Source organism: Podarcis liolepis, assembly GCF_965112155.1.
Source record: "Podarcis liolepis genome assembly, chromosome: 4".
NCBI lineage: Eukaryota > Metazoa > Chordata > Lepidosauria > Squamata > Lacertidae > Podarcis > Podarcis liolepis.
In genome coordinates this window covers 72,476,955-72,496,891 of record NC_139558.1, presented here as the reverse complement: position 1 = coordinate 72,496,891, position 19,937 = coordinate 72,476,955, and the positions used below count along the sequence as shown (strand labels likewise).

The 19,937-nt window shown below is 42.0% G+C and overlaps 2 protein-coding genes across 3 annotated transcripts; both read left to right on the top strand.

The window, feature by feature from the left end:
* The first annotated feature begins 36 nt into the window (after positions 1-36).
* On the top strand, positions 37-6,231 carry TRMT10C (tRNA methyltransferase 10C, mitochondrial RNase P subunit). Of its 2 annotated transcripts, none has more exons than XM_083500730.1 (3): positions 37-134; positions 2,711-2,766; positions 4,198-6,231. In XM_083500730.1, exon 3 carries the CDS (start codon positions 4,241-4,243, stop codon positions 5,525-5,527), a length of 1,287 nt encoding a protein of 428 aa, XP_083356856.1. In that variant the 5' UTR covers positions 37-134; positions 2,711-2,766; positions 4,198-4,240; the 3' UTR covers positions 5,528-6,231. The 2 variants fall into 2 exon arrangements, with proteins under 2 accessions (XP_083356856.1, XP_083356857.1); XM_083500731.1 differs by having other exon boundaries at positions 108-274.
* Positions 6,232-7,096: 865 nt separating this feature from the next.
* PCNP (PEST proteolytic signal containing nuclear protein) lies at positions 7,097-15,557 on the top strand. The gene is made up of 6 exons (XM_083500742.1): positions 7,097-7,293; positions 9,728-9,948; positions 11,428-11,502; positions 12,473-12,528; positions 13,289-14,346; positions 14,385-15,557. The coding sequence occupies exons 1-5, from the start codon at positions 7,239-7,241 to the stop codon at positions 13,413-13,415; spliced, it is 534 nt and encodes a 177-aa protein (XP_083356868.1). The 5' UTR covers positions 7,097-7,238; the 3' UTR covers positions 13,416-14,346; positions 14,385-15,557.
* The last annotated feature ends 4,380 nt before the right edge of the window (positions 15,558-19,937 follow it).

The window sequence follows — 19,937 nt, the reverse complement described above, 5'->3', positions numbered from 1 at the left end:
TGGCCTAGTGACGTTAGCGGAACTATTCGAAGGGGGGAGAAGGGAGCATCCGCATACCCACTTCCGGCGGGAAAGTGATTGGAGCCGGACCGGGCATGTGCAGAGGAGTGGAGCGCGCGGAGCTTCAGTTTGAGGTGATTGTTTAGGATGACGCCGAAAATATTTTCTGAGCGGGTGTAGTGCTGGGATAGCAGAATGTGAACGGCATTACGGACCTTCAAATATATAAAATTGCGTTGGCGCATGTTGGATTTCTGGGTGTACCTACTCAGAAGTAAGTCCCCTCGAGTCCAGCTAAGAGTTATTCCTAGGTAAACCAGTATGCCAGGCATGGCCAAACTTGGCCCTCCAGCTGTTTTGGGACTACAATTCCCATCACCCCTGACCACTGGTCCTGTTAGCTAGGGATGATGGGAGTTGTAGTCCCAAAACAGCTGGAGGGCCAAGTTTGGCCATGCCTGCTGTATCCTATAGGTTTGTAGCCTCCATCTGGTTGAAACTAATGGGCTTAAGTGCACTTAGCTATCTTTTACTGTGGCTGCTGTGAGGAAGACACTTGAACGAATGTGTGTGGAGCTGGAAGATGGGTGTTAAAAGTGCACAAGGCAGTGAATGTTGATTCCATAGAGCAGCCTTTCTCAATCTGTGAGTCCTCAGATGTTGTTGATCTACAACTCCCACCACCCCTAGCTAGCAAGGCCACAGCTCAGGGATGATGGGAGTTGTAGTCAAACAACATTTGGGGACCCACAGGTTGAGAACCGCTGCCATGGAGAAACAGATAGCTCCCTCTTTTTCCTGCTTCTCCTTTTATAAAAAAGGCAACTGATTTCCTTGTCTGGAGTTAAAAGATCATAGGAAGCTGCTTTATACCAAGCTAGATCAGCGGTCCATCTGTTTTAGAATTTTCTGCAGCTCTCTTAGGGTTTCAAACAGGAAAGCCTACCTGGAGATTGAATCTGGGACAGTCTGCACAGTGCTCCACAACTGAACTATGGCTCTTCGGTTTCTCTTCCCCAGTGGTGTAGATGGCGAAAGGGAGGTGTCCTGATAAAGGACAACACAGGGGTGAGAAGACTGACCTGGGGGAAAAAAACCCTTAAAAGAGTTATCTGAAGTCTTCAAAAAAGTTCTATATGACATGTAGCTTTTGTGCAGCTTAGAGCAGTGTTTCCCAACCACTGTTCCGCGGCACACTAGTGTGCCGCGATATGTTGCCTGGTGTGCCGCGGGAAAAATTAAAAAAATCGAATTTTTTTTTTTAAAAGTCAAATTTTCGATTGGGGCACCGTCACTAGATGACCCCTGGGGTTCCCTCCCTCCCTCCTGCTCTGCGCCTCCCTCCTCCTCCTCCTCCTCCTCCGAGGCCCTTCCTGGCTCTCGGCCAAGGCTTGGCGGCTGCCACTCACTCGCTCGCCCACCCGTCCCTCCATCCCTGCACCCGGCCTCTCCCCCTCTGTCCCCGGCGCGGGGGCTGCCGGGATCCGTAGTCCCCTCGCCCTTGGGCTCCGCGCCTGCGCGGGGTGCGCAAACTACGTTTCCCAGCGTGGCCTGGCGGGCCGGGGGTTTTGTTTGAAGCGCTCTTCTCCCGGCCATGGAATGAGCGCAGCGGCGGCGGCCGGGCGGGCAGGGGCTCTTCCGCGCAGACCCCGCGCAGCCTGCCTGCGCCCCTGCGGAGATCGGGCGGCAGGATGGAGCCCGGGGATCCCCGCGGAGGCGGAGCGGTGGAGGCTGCCCCCCAGGTAGGGCTGCGTCGGGGGTTTTTTATTTTTGCAATGCTGCATCCGCGCCGGAGGGGACGCATCGGACCGCGGGGAGACCCCTTGGTGGGCGTGCAAGGCAATGCATGCGTGCAGGCGTTGCATGGAGTGCAGTGCAATGCAATGGCAACGCGGCGCCCTGCATGCATGCATGCAACTTCCACCAGCGCTCCGGACTTGGCAGGTGAGGGGGGTCCCCAGTGGGCGGCAGAGAGAGCTGGGAGGGCGAAGGGGAGCCGGGGGGAGCAGCGCTGCTCCCCGAGCCCGGGGGGAAACTTCGGCGTCGTTGCGCCGGGTGTTGGAAGCGGAGGCTGGTGGGGGCCCCTCACCTGCAAAACCTGGTCGCCTCTCATATATTTCGTGCATTGCATTCATCGCCCGCTTTCTCCTCCAAGGAGCTCCCGGGGGCGCGTGTGGTTCTCCCCGTGTTATCCTCGCAACAACAGCCCTGCGAGGTGGGTCAGGCGAGTGGCCCAAGGGAGCACCCAGGGATTGTCCTGGCCAGGTGGGGTGATTTGAACCCTGCTCTCTGCCCGGTCTTCATCCTCATTTAGCCCCCACATGTGCATGACTGTGCATGACTGAGGTTTTCCCCCCTTGTCTTGGCTATGGTGTGAGTCTGTGCTGTTAATTAATGGGGTTCTGCCTTCAGAGATGAGCCAGCCCTCAAGGAGGTGATTATGTAATTTGCTAGCAATTCATGTCCCTCCCGGCGTGACGCTGCGCGCTGACGTCACGGGACTGTAATGGTGGTGTGCCTCAAGATTTTTTTCATGAAACAAGTGTGCCTTTGCCCAAAAAAGGTTGGGAAACACTGGCTTAGAGAACAATTCCATATGATGATGTAGCTGATCATTGGTGGAGGAAAGTTGTCAAACTTCTTATTTCTTAAAGCACTTTAACTATGTGGAAACCAGTTTTAATATTCTCAAACCTATGTTTTCTTCCAGAACCTGTGGGCTTCAAAGCATAGTAGCAAGTAACTGCATACTTGACAAAAGGAAAGGTAACTTAATATTTCTATAAAATCAATCTTCTTATTTCATAGATATTTCTGGCCCGAGGCCCAATTGCTCCTAGTCCTCTTTTTAGGAATGCAAATTGTGTTTATTGAATTTGGCCACCAGCAATAAAATTAGTTATATATAAAGTTATTTTGAATCAAGGTGGTAAAGCAGATGGAGCTCATTTGAAAGCTTTACTGAAATTAGTGGCGCCCATGTACTGTAATTAAAGATGGGCATATCAAAAGGTTTTCTGGTCACATAAAATTTCTGTGAGATTTTCACATGAGTTCATTTACAAGTCTTGTACATGCTGTTTCCACATTACATTCCACATACTTGGGTTTTTAAAAATGCATTTTGAATGTATTTTCTCATATGAATTTCTAAACATTTTATTTCAAAATATTGAGTTTTTAATAAATGTCTGATGTAAAGTGCATAACCTATTTCCCCCAGTTAGGAAGACTTTTGCATTATGCTTTGAAATTGGATAATGACTTTGTTGCTGATGTAAGCGAAGGACCTATGAGGGTGAAAGGAGAAAAGGCTGATAATTCTATTGGTTCTTCAGTGTTATTTGTTGTTAAAATATCAATGCATGGAGCTATGATAGAGGGCAGGGTTATTGAACTGAGGAACTCTGATGCTCCTTCTTAAATCCATACACTGAGTTTTCCAATAAGTTCTGCATATGACACAAACTTATCCCTCCCTTTGAAGCATCCCACAGCTTTGTCCCACCCCAGCTCTTCCTTTTATGTCCAGCCTTTTATTTCTCAGTATCTATCACATTCATTTCTCCAACTGGCATTTTCAGTTGCCTAAAGTCTCTTAATTTTCACAATACAATCCTATTCATCAGGCCTCGGGAGCTTGTTTTAGTTTTAGGGTTGCATTCCCTTATGAGGAGACTTCCAGAGGCTGTATGCAAGTGGAGGGCAGAGTCAGGGGCAAAAGAGGGTGGAGCAGTGGATTGTAGCCACCCGAAAACCAGCCATTCTACAATACCCCTCCTCCTCTTCTAGGAAGTAAATGACATTATTACAGTTCAGCGACACATTCCAGGTACACTCAAGCAGGGCATGAAGGAGGGCTAGTGAGGGGGTGTGGCATTGCATAGCAAGGGTCCTGTCGGTCAGAAGAAACACTCAGAAGGCTGCCTTTTGGCCATGGTTCCCCCACTCCTCATTTAAATCTTTACCCTGAAGAAAGTCCCATTGAGTTTACTTCTAGGTAAAGAGGTACAGAACGGCACCTTTAGACAGCTTCATCAATTCTCCCTTGCTCTATTACGAGACTAGAATGCATGTTTTTACTGACATACAAAGTGAGCAGTATACATATTAATGGTATTTTAAGATAGTTAAGATTAGGAGCAGCTTCAGCTTGCTAATACTGAATTATCTTCTGTTTTCTCTGTATAATTGCAGATAACAGCCGAACATCACATTTCCAATTACAAACTTCTAAAATATGCATCTATTTAATATTATTAGAAGATCTGTCTTCCAATTAGCAGCATCAGATGGGACAAAAAGGAGATTATTTTTAATAATGCCCAGCAGAATCATAACTTGTAGAACTTTGGTTTTGTCGGCTTGGTTAAACAAGGACTCCTCCCCGAGTGCTACTGAGAAACTAGATTTGGATGGATGGAAACATGTAATGCGGTCTGCGCAGCAAGAAGAAGCCACTGAAAGAACATCACAGAGTGAAGAAGATTCTCCTTTAGCGGTTACTAGGGAACTTATTGAGATGTGGAGACTATCGGGCAGACTTGTTCCAGAAAATATTAGCGAAGAAGATTTCAAGACTTTAAATGAATGTCCCACCAAGAGTTCCATAAGGAAGTACTTAAAATTCTTGGCTATAAAAGAAAACAGGAAGAAAGCTGACAGAGAAAAGAAAGAAAGACGAAACGAAGCAAAAAAGGAACGAATGCTAAACACTCAGGAAAATGCTGGTGATGAGCTACCAAATACATTTCTCCCTAAGTTTTGGACTAGGTCACAGGATGCCATGTACAACTGGAGAGCAGCCCAGTCTATGATCTTTGGTCAGCCTCTGGTGTATGATATGAACTATGAAAATTATATGTCACGCAGAGAAATGGAGAATACAGTGAAACAGCTGATGGAATGTGAAGGGGCCAATCGTAGAGCTTTGGACCCATTTCACTTGCATTATTGTAATCTCAAAGCAGGTGGTCCGTATCACAAAGAATTTGTCAAACGTTACGGAGAAGCATGGGACAAGTTGTTTGTGACTGTGACAGAAAAGTCTTATGTTGAAGTCTTTCCAAAAGATCAACTTGTCTACTTAACTGCTGATTCTCCCAATGTGATGAAAACATTTGAGCATGATAAGATCTATATAATTGGATCAATAGTTGATAAATCAATGAAGACTGGACTCTCCCTTGCTAATGCAAAACGGCTGGACTTGGCAACAGCACGCCTTCCTTTGGATAGGTGCTTGCAATGGGCGGAGGGTGCCAAAAATCTCACTCTGGATCAAATGATGCGCATCTTATTAACACTGAAAGATACTGGGAATTGGAAGGAAGCTCTGCAGTTTGTTCCACAAAGAAAACACGAAGGCTTTGTGGATACTTCTTCCTGGTCAAAGCAGCAAATTGACACATGGAAGAACACAAAGTTGCATGAAAAAATGGCTGGTCAAAGAAAGGCACACAAGCAGTTTGCACAAAATTTCTCCAGGCGGCAAACACAGAAAAACTGGTGGGAAGATGTGTCCTAATAGCATGTTAGCCACCCAGTGTTTGACTGATTGTAAGTTTGAATTAAATCAAGATTTAACCTTAAGATTTTAACTGCTTAAACTTTTCTCTAGCTCTTGAGTTGCATGGGTGTGTCAGCCAAAGTGACACAAGGACATGCTTTTCTACAAAAATGAATGTGACATATTTATTGCCTGTTATTCAATATTCAGTCATAAGTTCCAGAAGCCCAATAATATCGAAATTTGACAGTGCATGTTGTAACCTTCACTCCTTCACTACCCTATTCTAGTAAGGGAATTGGCTTTCAAGCTGTGGATGCCAAATGAACTTCCCTCACAATACTTAACTATAAGATGAGGTCATGAAGGTTTATATCATTAACAAGCACCCTTGGCTTCTAAAGGTCCACAGATGATTATGTCCAGGGTGTCAGTGCCGATACTTGGTAAAGCAGAATAGATTTCTTCAGCCCCCACTGGTTAGCTCAGACCTGAAGCAACTGAGAGTTCAGCAGCATGCTGCTGTTGCTGTACTAGGAACAATTTCTGAATGCTAGGGCAGCACAATGAATTTTACCTGCTTTATAAAGTTGTTGGACAAGAAGGAACCTACATTTTCTGGTAAATTGCAAATATGACCATTGTATTCAGGTATTACGTAGATGTATGTAAATACGAGCTTAGCTGTGGTAGCATTGAAAAATAAATGGAAATTTATTTGATTTATGTTAGTTATGTGGCCTTTTTTTTTTACAAGGAAAAAGCTAGATATTTAATGTTAATAACAAATAGGATCCATCATCATCATTGTGGCTTATGTGGTGCTTTTTGGCCCAAGGGCCACCCAAGCATTGAACAACTGATAATTACAGCAAAAGATACAGTAGAAAAAACAATTCTAAGAACATAAGAAGATCCTGCAGGATCAGATTCATGACCCATCAATAGTCAAGTACATGTCTATGGAAAGCCCAAAAACAGAATATGAATGCAGCTCTCCCCATTCATGTTCCCTAGTATCTGGTGTTCAGAGGCATACAGAGGTAGTATACATCCACCTGACTAGCCACCATTAATACAGTGGTACCTCAGGTTACAGACACTTCAGGTTACAGACTGCCAACCCAGAAATAGTACCTTGGGTTAAGAACTTTGCTTCAGGATGAGAACAGAAATTGTGCGGCGGCAGCAGGAGGCCCCATTAGCTAAAGTGGTACCTCAGGTTAAGAACAGTTTCAGGTTAAGAACGGACCTCCAGAACGAATTAAGTTCTTAACCAGAGGTACCACTGTGGCCTTTAACCTCAGGGCTTGAGCCCCGCAGCGGGCAAAAAAAGATTCCTGCATTGCAGGGAGTTGGACTAGATGACCCTCGTGCTCCCTTCCAACGACGATTCTCCGAAAATGACAGCGCTCCTCAGACCTGAACGATGGAGCGTGGCTGGGTGCGGGGGGGGGGGAGCGAAGCGCGAGGGACGACGTCACGACCAATCAACAGGCGTTCGAGGAACACCAATCCCCTTGCGTCGACTGCTAGAAAAGAAGCGGCCGCTCCAAGCCGGAAGTTGCGACCACTTCCGCCCGGAAGCGGAGCGAGCCGAGAGAACGCAGGAGCCTCTCTAGCCGCCGCTTCTCTGCTCCCGCTGACGGCGCGAGGCGTGGGCGGGCTTGAGCGGCGCCGCTGCGCATAGTCCGTGGACGCAGCCGCGGGGAGGAGGAGGTGGGGCAAAATGGCGGACGGCAAAGGAGGCGACGTGAAGCTGAAGCGGCCGCTTCTTGACGGAGGTAAACACGCTGCGTTGCTATGCGAGGCTGTGGTCGGGAATGTGGGGGGGGGGGCGCGCTTGTGGCTGGGTTTGGGCGGGAGAGGGTCGAGGGCTGGTTTCGGAGGGGGGAGCGGCGGCTCCAGGTACCACCTTCTTCCCTCAAGAGCCCTTGAGAGATTTGGCTGCTTACCGGAGGCGAGTTCGCTGCCTCTGAAGGGAGCCAAGTCGCAGCCTCGTCTTTCGCGCGGCTTCTGACGCCCCGTGGCTTCCGTGGGTGAAGGTCGTTCTGCAGACTCACCAAAATCCCCCCCCCCCCGGGCTGCCTGAATGCTGCATTTCCCGGTGCCTCGGCTTTCTGTATCCTTCACAATTCCGCTTCTTCCCCGTCCCTGTGGCTGGGCGGCTCGTGGAAGACGTCGTAGTGCCTAATATACAAGTATATCACGCCCTGTGGCAGGGCAAGGACTTCAAAGAGCCGCTTGGCCTGAAACATTGCGCTGCTGAAGTGCAGCTGTTTCGTAAAGCAGATGGGCGCCCGTGTAAATAATCCCAGTCCCTTCAAAATTTAGCGCAACATTGGCCCAAGGCTGCAGTCCTCTATAGACGCCACACTGGACTCTCAGACATGGGCAGGGTTTGACTACAAACACACACTATTCCTTTACAGCGATAATGCTACAGTAGTTGCTTTCTTCTGAAACTTCGCCGTGTCAATTTTAGGACTAAAAGTTACGTTTCCAACTAAATGTTTTCAACCATATGCCCATATTCTCAATTTGGCATTACAGTTTTCAGTATTTTTAAGGATGTTTATTGACTTTCATATTTTTTTTAAAATGTCAGATGAGTGTACCATAAAATAACAATGAATCCAGTAAAATTACGCAATGAACAGAGGCATGTTTGCATACAGTTGATATCAATGTTCTGAAAAATGCCTGGGGAGACAAAACAGTGTTAAGCAGGTGTTAAAAACCATCTTCTCTATGTATCGTTATAACTTTTAATGTCTTAAGAATATAAAAGAGCCCTGCTGGATCAGTCCAAAGGCCCATCTAGTCCAGTATCCTAGTCTCTCAATGACTATCCAGATGCTTATGAGAAGACTGTAAGCAGGACCTGAATGCAACAGTGCTCTGACCACCTGCAATTCCCAGTAACTGATATTCAGAGGCATGTTGCTTCCAAGTGTTGTGGAAGAACATAGCCATTGTGGCTAGTAGCATTCATAACCTTCCATGAATTTGTCTAATCCTTTTCTAAGAATGTAGGAAGGTGCCCTGTTAATCTGTATAAAGTTAGCCAGTGCACATGAAGAGATGCAATATTGGTGCTACCCACCTGCAGTATTATACAATTCCCACTCTAGACTAGGCCAGGTAACATTTTGGGATTAACTAAGTATAATGAATGAATTGAATAGAATAATAAGAGATGGACAGACTTCCTTTTTTTTTGCTGGTTAAAACAACTCTAATTTGAGTAACGATCCCTGTAATTTGAGTACAGTTGCACACTGGTTGTGAATTTGTCAAGGACTGCAGCCATTTCCTCTTCTTTTTCCCTGCCCTCAGCATCAAAACGTAAGCCATGTGTCATTTTAGACTTTTTATGGTGGTCACATATTTTTAATCCTGATTTCCTTCTTTGAACCCACAAAGTGCTATATAAATACAAGTGCTATATTCTTAAAAGATGTCAAGCTTTTTTCACTGAACTTCTTAAAGTCAAAGGATGGAATTCAATTAGGGCCTTTGCACTTGCAGAAGGGCTTTTGTTCCAGCAGATGCCTCTGCAAATTAGAGGGGAGGCATTTCTTGCTGATTTCTTCCTGTACCACCTTCCTTGCTATTCAGCAGGACTCCCAATTCTCTGTGTCCAGTTTTTCTGGGCACTGTTGTAGGGAGAAACAATGGACACTGTTGTTCCTTAGCAGAGGCACCTGTGATCTGCTAGATCAAAAGCTGTTCCATGAGTGCAAATACATCAATTAGATTCCACCTTAAGAACTTTATTGTGATGTAAGCATTTGTGCTTTAAATATCAATGTTACAACTATAATCTAAGATGGATACAGTAATGAGTATAAATGGGGGCTGTTCAAAGCAAGACCTCTAAAATTATTCAATAAAGACGTGTGCTTTAATAACTTGCTGTACCTTGATCTGAATTGCCCTTGGCAGTAGTAATAGTGGTGCCCTGTGGCTTTAAAGACTTATTTTGATTTATTTTTGTGTAACTGAAGAATTTTGTTCTGCATTAGTCACGTGATTGGAGCTCCCTTCACTATATGTCTATGTTCTTACAGTGTGCTCTGTATAAACAGTTGTGGAGGTGCTGACACTGTAAGTGCAAAAGTCTCCTCTGCATAACAGTGCTTTATGAGGTTGCTGCTCCCATCAGTCCACTCAGTAAAAATAGCTCATCTTGGTAAGTTGTTTCGACTTCACCAGGACCTGAAGAAGAGGCAGAAAAACCTGTGAAAACTAAGACTGTTTCTTCCAGTAATGGAGGGGAAAGTTCGAGTCACAGTGTGGAGAAGCCGGCAACTGATGAAGAAACTGACGACCCCGACACAAAGCCTGCTCCTGCCAAAATGTCCAAGTTTGGGTTTGCCATTGGCACACAGGTTGCAAAGAAACCACCTGCAATATCCATCAAGCTTGGAGCAAATGTAAGTTATTGGAATGTTTTATTGTGAATTATAAAGTTGCAGTGTCTTTTTTGTGGTAGCATGCTAGTCAAGAAGTAAAAAAACAAATTAAAGCTTTTTATTTCATTATTCATTGATCAATAAACATTTAAAATATTGTAACTGTTACAAACTATGTATCTGAACCCACATGCATGTCCAGCATGCACGTGTATTCATACACACACTGCCAAGTGTTTTAGGATCTTTTGCTAGAGTTATGGTGTACATCTGTTATGACTATGTGTCTACACTTAATCTTCTGCCCAAAGGAAGTTCTTACACAAAAGGATTAAAGAAAGCTTGGTTTATTATATGAAATGAAGGTGACAGAATAGATATACAGGCAGCAAATCCTACAATACCGACACACTTTAATCTAAAGAGTGAAAGAATCCCTAACTAGTCTCAAAAATCTACAGAAACTGAGTGTGGCAATTTCGCCACAGAACCCACACTACTAGCAAGTCAAGAAATGGAAGCAGGGTAGATTATGCCTGTCCAGGTATACACAATTGGAGCATGTGTTGGCTCTTTAAGAACGCTGAGTAAGTTCTTGGTTGGGGCTTCAAAAGCTAACTAACAATTGGAAATCTAGGGGTTTTGTATTAATTTTAGGCAGTGAATTCTAATGGAGGAGGAAGGTGGGCTTTGAGATAAGCATTTCCTATAATTCCAATCTTTCTAATGTGCTAATGAATTTATCCTAGTTTCCTGTCTATTTCCTATTTTGCTTATTTGCTTAATAATATTTTCATTAGATTTACATATGATGATCTTTACACGAGGAATTAGGAGCGCTGTATGTCTCCTAATGCTTTCCAGGACACATTTGAGATGAGGTTATGCTAACCTTCTTACGCATGCCATGATCAACAGTAATAAATTGTAGAAAAAGTTCAGATTGACATACACCTATTCACAATTTCTTGTGAATTATAAAGTTGTATAAAGGTGTTTTTTGGGGTAGGATGCTAGTTAGGCATAAAAAATAATAAAGCTATTTATTTCAATATTAATTGATCCATAAACATTTATAATAATACACTGCTGCAAGGGAATGAAATTCTGGAAGCTATTGGTGGGTGTGGTGTTTGCTTGAAAAAAATATTTTGAAGTTGGTGATTTTTGTTCTGACTTAGGTGTTATGCAGTACTGAGTACATAGCAAAATACTGGTGGTATTGTTTAGCTACTCTGGTAAAAGATAGCTACACTAATATATTCTTATATCAATAAATATAATGCATGAACCTTAAAGGTACAACTATCCATTGACAAGCATCTAAAGAACTTAAGGGGCTTATTGCTGTTTTCTAAACTATTCCACCTTTCAGTGGCTAATGGGGATTTCCAGGTAGATTTGGGAAATACCACAAGAACCACAAATACGTATAACAACAAAAAAAAAAACCCTCACAACACAGGACAAAAAACAAGTGCTGTCTTTGTTCTCTTTCAGAAACCTAAAGAGCCTACTCCAACCCTAGCTCCAAAAACGCTTTCTGTAGCAGCAATCTTCAACGAAGATGAAGATGTAAGTAAATATATTTTCTTAGAATAGAGAAAATGGTGTTCTCTGACCAGGACAAGTATGGGTACAGGAAAGAGAAAGTATCATATACTACTAGTCCAATACAACAAACACATGGGATTCTGCTAAAATCTGAAATCTGTAAATGCCCTTTGAAATTTGAATTTCAAATAATTTAAACACTTTGGCATGAGGTCCAGTATTGTGTCAGTGATTTCCCCTTCTTCTTGAAGCCCTGCCCCACCTCCTGTTTGCTCTGGAGGGGACACATTATGGTACACAGCAGGGGCCTTGCAGAGAAGAGAAGGGGCAAGCCCATTTGTGAGAGCAGAAGCCAGCTGTGCCAGCAGGCACCATAGTTGGGTATCACTCTTTGTTGCCTGTCTTTAAAATTTGACAGTTTGACATTTTCCCCATTTCTGCACAAGGCTGATATACGGTACAAATCTAAAGTATTTTTCCAGCCTTCGCTTTTTTCAGACTTGGAGTGGTTTTTTTATTCCTGTGTTTCTAAAACACATTACTACTGCCCCCTGGTGTGTGAAACCAATCGTCCCTTTGACTTGAATTTGAGTCTGTTATCTTTGCTTCTTAATAGAACTGGCAGTAGGCAGATGAGAGAAATGTAAATGCTATGTGCTCTTTGGGTGGGGAACTTGGATCTGTTTTGGTTTTTGTCTTTGGCAGTATTGGTGATAGAACCTTGAATTTTAATTTCAGAATAAAAAAAGGTTCATGGAAGGGGGCATGTGTCAGAAAAATGTGCATACTTCTCCCTGGCTCAGATCTGATCCCTCTAGATATAGAGCTGCAACTGCCTGCTTTGTTCTGAATATAAATATAAAGTTATTAAGTGTAAACATGAATTTAGAAGAGGCTTGTAATGTGCTCGTTATTTCATATGCCACAATTGTACCCCTACTGATTAGAATTTGTAACTATTTTCTTATGTTCATCTTTTCTTTGAAAATAGAGTGAACCTGAAGAGATGCCACCAGAAGCTAAAATGCGCATGAAGAACATTGGAAGGTAGAGTTGCACTTGCTTGTTATTTTAGGAAAATGTGGGGTGACAGAAAGATGTTCTACATAGTAGCTTTTGTAGTTTTGCTTTCTGCAACAACATCATTTCAAAACCTTTCACAGTTTTTCTTGTTATGGCCAAAACTATACGAGATCTTCTCATCCCATCCTGTCTTGTCTCTTCTGTCTCATACCCACTTTTCACCCCGCTCAGGTTATGTCTTTCAGTACAATATTTTTGAAAGTTATGTAATATCCCTGAATCATAATGACCCAAAACCTGAGAGTTTATGGAAGCTAATCTGGAAAAAGTATCTTAGCACACTGAACAGTCTGTGACTGTTCATTATGCAGATACATCTTTTATTATAAACTGACTCTAAGGTCATGGTCCATCTAGCTCTAGGCAGACAAGCAATATTAATATATTGGGGTTTTAATATTCAACATATTCAAAGTGTGTGTGCGTATGCACACTGCATAGTATTCCCAGGTTCAATATTGTGGGCATTGTCACTAACTGCTGCTTTGTAGCTGCATAGAAGACATTTCTACATTATATTTTTTCCATTGTGTGAGAGTAGTTCTAGAGAGGCATCTTTCATTGCCTCACAATGAAAGAGATGACGGTGTTAAATTTTTCTGAACAGCAAACTTAAGAAGGTACCTACTGCATGTTAGCAGGTTAGCATGTGCACCTGGACTTCTAAACTATTAATATGAAACTGATAAAGTTGGCTACATGCTTTTTTTTCCTGTTCTCACAGGGATACTCCAACTTCAGCAGGACCAAATTCTTTCAACAAAGGAAAGCATGGGTTTTCTGACAACCAGAAGTTATGGGAACGGAACATGAAATCTCACCTTGGAAATGTCCGTGAACATGATGACTAGCTGTGTATTGAGATCTGAGAGTTGGGAGAAATGGGAGGGTATGATATTAAAGGAACAGTTTCCTTTTTTAGAGTGGTGTATGGCTATTTTGGGTGCCACTTTTAAAAGTTTCTAAGTGGTGCACAAAAAAACTGAGTTTAAAAGTAGAGGTAATTTATGTTTTGTATACAGATTTCAAAGCATTTGCTAATTTTGTAGCTTCGTGCAATTAATTTCACAAGGTTATGGAAAATAAAGACATTGGAAGTGGTACCTTTTTAAGAATTTTCTTTTACAACTATTCTTATATGAAGACAGAGGAAAGGTTACTGTCTCTTTAATCCATTTAAATTAAATGCTGCTGCGCTCAAGAATTCCAGCTCCTACTTTGTAATAGATTGCTTGTCTCCTTAAGGCTACTTTTATAGAAGGGGAGTAACTTGCTATACATTGAGTTTGATAGACTCTGGCTTTCTGGTCAGCATAGAACCTGAAAAGACTACTGCAAAAAGTCATTTAGTATTTTAAACATCCATAAACTCAGACTTCTGGCTGTGTTAGTTTAGCTCTAAAGTCCTGTTTAGAAGCTTTGTGTAATTTCTCTGTGGCCTATTCCACTCTTAGACATCAGTCTTACATGTGTATAAATATTAGGAAAAAGGTAAATCAGTATTTTGATTGTTTTCTTAATCATGAGTCTTGACCAGTGCTTGTTAATGTTCCTTTGTCAATTTGAGACCGATAAAGAATATCAGCAGAAAAAGGCATTACCAAAATGATGATTGTACTTTTATCCTGCTTTAGTTTTGTTTTCAATATTTCCCATAATCCCTTAAGAGGAAAAGAAAGCCACACACAGACCAACCGGTAGAAGCATGTATCCATATTTTGGTTTAAAGCTTTACTTTAAATGCTAGAAGACCTTCATCTTGTATTTTTAAGTAAGGGACATGTGGGAAAATGATTGCTTGTACATAAGAGCATGAGCAGAGTTCTTGGATTTTCAGACAGCATTTTAATCCACTTTAGTTTTGTCATTAAAGCAATCTGTAGAAAATACACTTTTATCCCCAGCCGTTTTACATTTAGTATTGCTGGAGCACTGTTGAGACTTAATTTCTTTTAGCAATAGAGTTTCCTGTCAGTTCTTATTTCCATAATCTACCTGGACACTTGAAACACTTGAGGACTTTTCAGCAGGATTTAAGTTGTGTAAGTAGTCTGGGGTTAGGTAATACCAGCAGTCACAATTGACCGGCGTAGCTGAAATAGATATAGCATTTCAGAAGCAGTATATGGGTCTAAATTACTAGTTTTCATATGTAGTGTGAATATCATGATCATATTATAGATCACCTACTGTATGTTAGTCACTCTCACTTCAGCACAACAAGATTATCTGGTGGGGGAAATATGCATCCAAGTTTTCTTTTTACAATTTAGAAGAGCTTTGACCATGTAGACATCTGTGTGTAAGATCTAAGCAGTTTTGTATTTGTATGTGAATTTTTGTTTGCAGTTAAAAATCTGTAACGTATATTTTCTTTAAAGGCTTTGTTATAAACATAAGAGATGTAAACAAGTTATTTCTTAGAGCTGCAGTTGTTGAATTACTTGTGAAAGTTCAAGACTTTAAAAAAAGATGATTTATCTTGGCTCCTTATTATTGAAGCCAATGGCACAATTAGCCCTTAACTAACCATTAATCAGGGAAAAGGAAAGATGGCACTTTTAACCATTTATGTACCTAAACTCACCACACACACACACACAGCCCTTCAATTTATTAATTCATTTATAGCCTTTGGGTGACTAATGCCATGGTCAGCTTTAGCCCAATTCTAAATAATAATCTTAATGTGTGCTTGTTTTCAATACCCTTCCCACCATCAAAGCAATGAAAAAGTACACAAATCCTTTACCTCTGGCCTATGATATGCTAACCTCTTGAAGTTTCACAAGAACTCTTTGAAGGAGGAAGGAAAAGTCTGGAGTATTTGTCATGATTTATTTCCAAGTTGGGGAAGAAATGGTGGGAACCAAAAGCTGTAACTTATTCTTCTTTGAGCTTTGCTTGTGCTGATGCTGTATAATCTTTAGCCATGGACTCTAGCTGCTGAGGCTAGTGTTTTTAAGTATAAAAACTTGTCAAGTAAAACTAAATTCCATGTCAATTTCATGTATTATAAACAAAGGAAATGGTATATATGCTTAAATTTACCAAGGCAAGTATGAACGCAACCTTCTTTTTTTACAAAAACCCTTGGCTAATGTCACTGTCTTATTTGTGTGTACAAAATTTTTTCTCCCTGCTACATCTGACTAGCCAAACTTCTCGAAGTGGAGAATTTATTTAAGATAAAGATTTCCAGATTAAAGGAGCTTCTCAAGGCCACCATGAATTTCAACAAATTATGAATCAGACTTGGAAACTATTTTGAAGAGAGCAAGATATAAGATGTGCTCCAGTTAATAATTTACCACCCTTTAATGAAGCACCTGTAAGTAGTTTGTTTAGCTTAAGTTATCAGCCCTTCATTTTTCTGATTTGGAATACTGACCACTGAAGTGACTGCATTACTTCTACAAAAGGCAGGGGTTGCTTTTTCAATTTGTTTTCTTATCACAGATTTCTTTTGGTGTAGAAAAGAATTTTTCAAAGTGGGTTCTCATGATTCCTAGGATTTCCCAGTGAGATCAGTAGTGACAAATGTACTTGGAAAAACTGCATGTTTTCTGTTGATGATCTTTAGTCTGTGCAGCCATTGGAGAAGTCTGGGGGCACTTTCATTTCTGGTGATGATGCACAACAGGCATGGCTACTACCCTCCATAAACTCGGTGTAAACCTTTTCCAGTCTCCTGCTGCTCTGCGGGTTCCATGATGGGTTTGGACAGGGCTTTGTGAAGATCTGAAAGCCACTTAGAGGATTTGATATGTTTGCATGCTAACCTCTCTGCAAACAAAATATTTGTCATTGCTTGTTTGTCAAATAGAGGTCAGGAATGGGTGTCTAGAGCATTAACCCTGTTTTTCAGGATGCTTTTTAAAAAAGCAGCTTGCTGCCAACTGCCTTTTTCAGGAATCTCAGTGTGCTATTCCTGCTCCTTTGCTTTGTCTGCTTATCTCCAGATCGGAACTGGGGTACATGCTGCCAGCTCAGCAGCCTTCACCTTGATTTAGTACTCTTTAGCAGGCTGAATTTGGCAAAAATTCAAGTTATGGTAATAAAGCTGCACTCACGGAGGTTTCTGAATCTGCCCTAATAGTGAAATGGTATCTAGGCAGAATTAGTAATTGGAGAGAAGAATATGGAATATTTGTTTAACAGCTAACAAGTTGCTATAAACTTGCTGCTCAATTCCAGCAATTGGAACTAAATTAAAACTGCTGTATTGCCAAAATGTTGGTCTGCTTATACAGAAGTAAAATGTGAAATAAACAGCAGAGGGCCAGAACATTTGTGTGTACATATATAGAGCTCAGTATAAAATATGAAGCATTACAAATAAGCATGTGACCAGGCTGTTACTCTATAAATCTAGCACTATCATACTATAGTTGGTATTATACAATAAGGCTGGTATTGCCCCCAAAGTCAAATGTCAAAAGTGTGAGGCAAGAACACAAATCTAACCAGCCTCTTTTTGCTGAACTAAGTAGTAGTGAGTACTTCATCTTGGTGTTTGCTGTTGTTTTATTGTTTGGGATACATTAACAAGAGTATTAAAATTGTACTTTTAAATGGGTGGCAAGAGGTTACCAAGCTGAGAGGGCTCCTGTATTTCTAAGAGCCGCTCAGAAAATGATTTCACCTAAAGCTATCCTTTCATGTACATGCAGTTGCAGTGACAAGAAATGCTGTGCAGATGAAAATTTTGGTTTGAATGAACTTTAAAGGGATAGGAGCATCACTAAGAGCTGGACCTACCATCCCTACCAACAAAAAGAAAGCACACTGTTTTCTTCTACCCATCCCATTTCTAGTTTCATGAGATCACTTACAGTATTTAACTTAGCTCGACTGAAACTGAAGTACAAAACACAAATTCCTCACTACACGCAAATTGTGAGCATGTTCTACAATAGTCCCATCTCCTGGCACAATATTTTTATGTGGCTCAAGATATGTAAAATTCCTAAGTGCCAGCTGCTGGTTTCCAGGCATTGGCGCAGTTCCAGTTCATGCACCTGTGGCAAGCCAGTTAGAAGTACTTCAATTCTGTTGATTTTAATTAAAATGCGTCATCACAGGTGTAACGATTGGAGCGTAGCAACATGTTTATTACACTATTTAATAAAATTACAGGTAGTATTTCAAAATCGGGAGCAAGCTTAAGTTCCCTAGAACATACACTATCATACTTTCGCCACCTTTGCTTAATATCTGGCTTGCAAGAGTTCTGGGAAACTCAAAAGCTTGCATACTGTTTTGTGCCAGCACTATTGAATCCTAAAAAATGTTTTTTAAAAAAGTTCAATATTGTATACACATCTCAGAAGCTGTCAAAATGAATCAAATCAACTGCAAGAAATAAGAGCAGGTGCTGACTTTTAAGACATACCAGTGCATCTTTACAATTGTGGAGCTCCTTTTTCGGAGGACCCACATTGTGGTTTCAGGAAGAATGAAAATATATCAGGGAATCTGTTGCTGTTTAAGTTTTGTTGTCATTTGTATATTTATGTGCCACTAAGCTGGTTTGAGGCCTTTTGTTAGAATAGCAGTAAACCTATTTTAATGAATTATAGAAAAACGTTGAGACGATGCAGCAATACGTAAACCATTTTGAAAAGATAATGTAAAACAGGCACTAGGAAATTAGGGGTGCAGGGAACAATATCAGTCATTACTGCTTCTTTCTTGGTTCAAGAGAATGTCTTGTAATTGGGCATTTCAGGGTGACGAGTTTTGCTTACAGAGTGGGTTGTAAGGCATTGTGATATTTTCCAGAGCTGCTTGGAGTATGGGCCAACAGATCCTAGCTTCTAATACCCCACCACTACCACTGGGTACCAGTATGGGTGTCTGGGATGAGGTTTTTAACCCAGCAGAGGAAGACTACTGGTTGCAAGATTTCCGCTCTAGTTGAAACTCCCTATTAACTTCAGTAGCTGTCAAAGCCTATGATGAACCTGGGTTTGTCCAGTGGAAGATATCTGTCAGGCATGACACCAATTGCTAGTGCTACTCTTGCCATTGTAAGTGGTATAGTTAAGAAGGGAGTACAGCTTCGGGAGTATTAGAGCAATAGTGATGTCATCTGCTGCAGCACCAGGGTAATGGATGGTTCCTCTTTGCTCTGAGGAGTTAATTTTTTGACAATACCTTAGCCTCCAATACTATACTGCAACCTTCCCCAACCCTTCAGATGTTCTGGACTGCAGCTCTCATCATGGCCGACGCTTAAGAGATTATGGGAGCTGTAGTCCAAAAATCTGAAGGGTACCTGCATGCAAGAAGGTTGCTTTCCTGTAACCAAGCCAGTTGCATATTCAAGCCTGTTTATCCTTCCATTTCTCTCTCCTTCTGCGTTGTTGGCATCTGTCTCGAGAGACAATGGAATGCACCTCCAGGAGTGAAGTCAAATCACTGCTTTAGCAGCACTGAAGTGACCGCCTTGGGGCTCAAGTCTGGGCAGTGTGTATGGAGGTTCTGAGCTGCCTAGACATTACAAGACCCCTTGCTGATGTGGTTCAAAGGAAAGCAGAGCTTGGCTGCAGGAGTTGCTGGAAGGAGGCATTCAGGGTGCCATCCAACCATCTTAGGGACTCCACTCTTGAGGGTTTACTCCTTAGCCTTTTCTTCTCCTACAGATATCCTACAGGGCAGCAGAGGTTTAAAATCATTTTCCTTCTCCTAGATGGGCTACCTTCCCAGGTTGACAAGCGCCATCTGCCCCTCACGTCTGTCCACAGCACGCGCAGAAACCACCACTTTGACTATTAGACCCACTATTGGTCTTGTCCACTAAATCTGCCAGAGCCTGTATTCACATGCAGGGGAAGCCCCAACCTTACTGAGGGTTTGAGACCCATCACCAACCCTCACCTGGTTTAGCTGGCCAGTTGAAGCCATTTCCAAGGGTATGGTCACTGTTTCAGGCTGACAGCTTCTAGTAGCCACTGGTGAGAGCTGAGTGCAGGGTGGGGACCAAAGGTGGAGAAATTACTACAGAAAGAGCATAAGAGGTCCTACCCCTTCCAGTTCATTACCTACAATGTAACCACTTTGTGAAAGAATAGCCTCTCCTATCCTTTGAACAGAGAAATTACATCCCAGTAGCTCTCTTCTCTTTTTCTTGCTTGTAAGTCCCTTGCTGTAGATACCTTCTTTATATAGTACCATGTACATGCATACTAATATAGCAGTACAGGAATACTTTTCCAGTTTTAAACAAGCACTGGTTTGTTTTTACTATTAAAATTTGTGTTTAGATTTAAGGTCAAGACTAAAATACCTATACTGTAGATTGATATAATCCTGAGAATTTAAATTTCTGCAATAGTAGGGCTTCTTGCCGTCACTGGAGGAAGCAATGT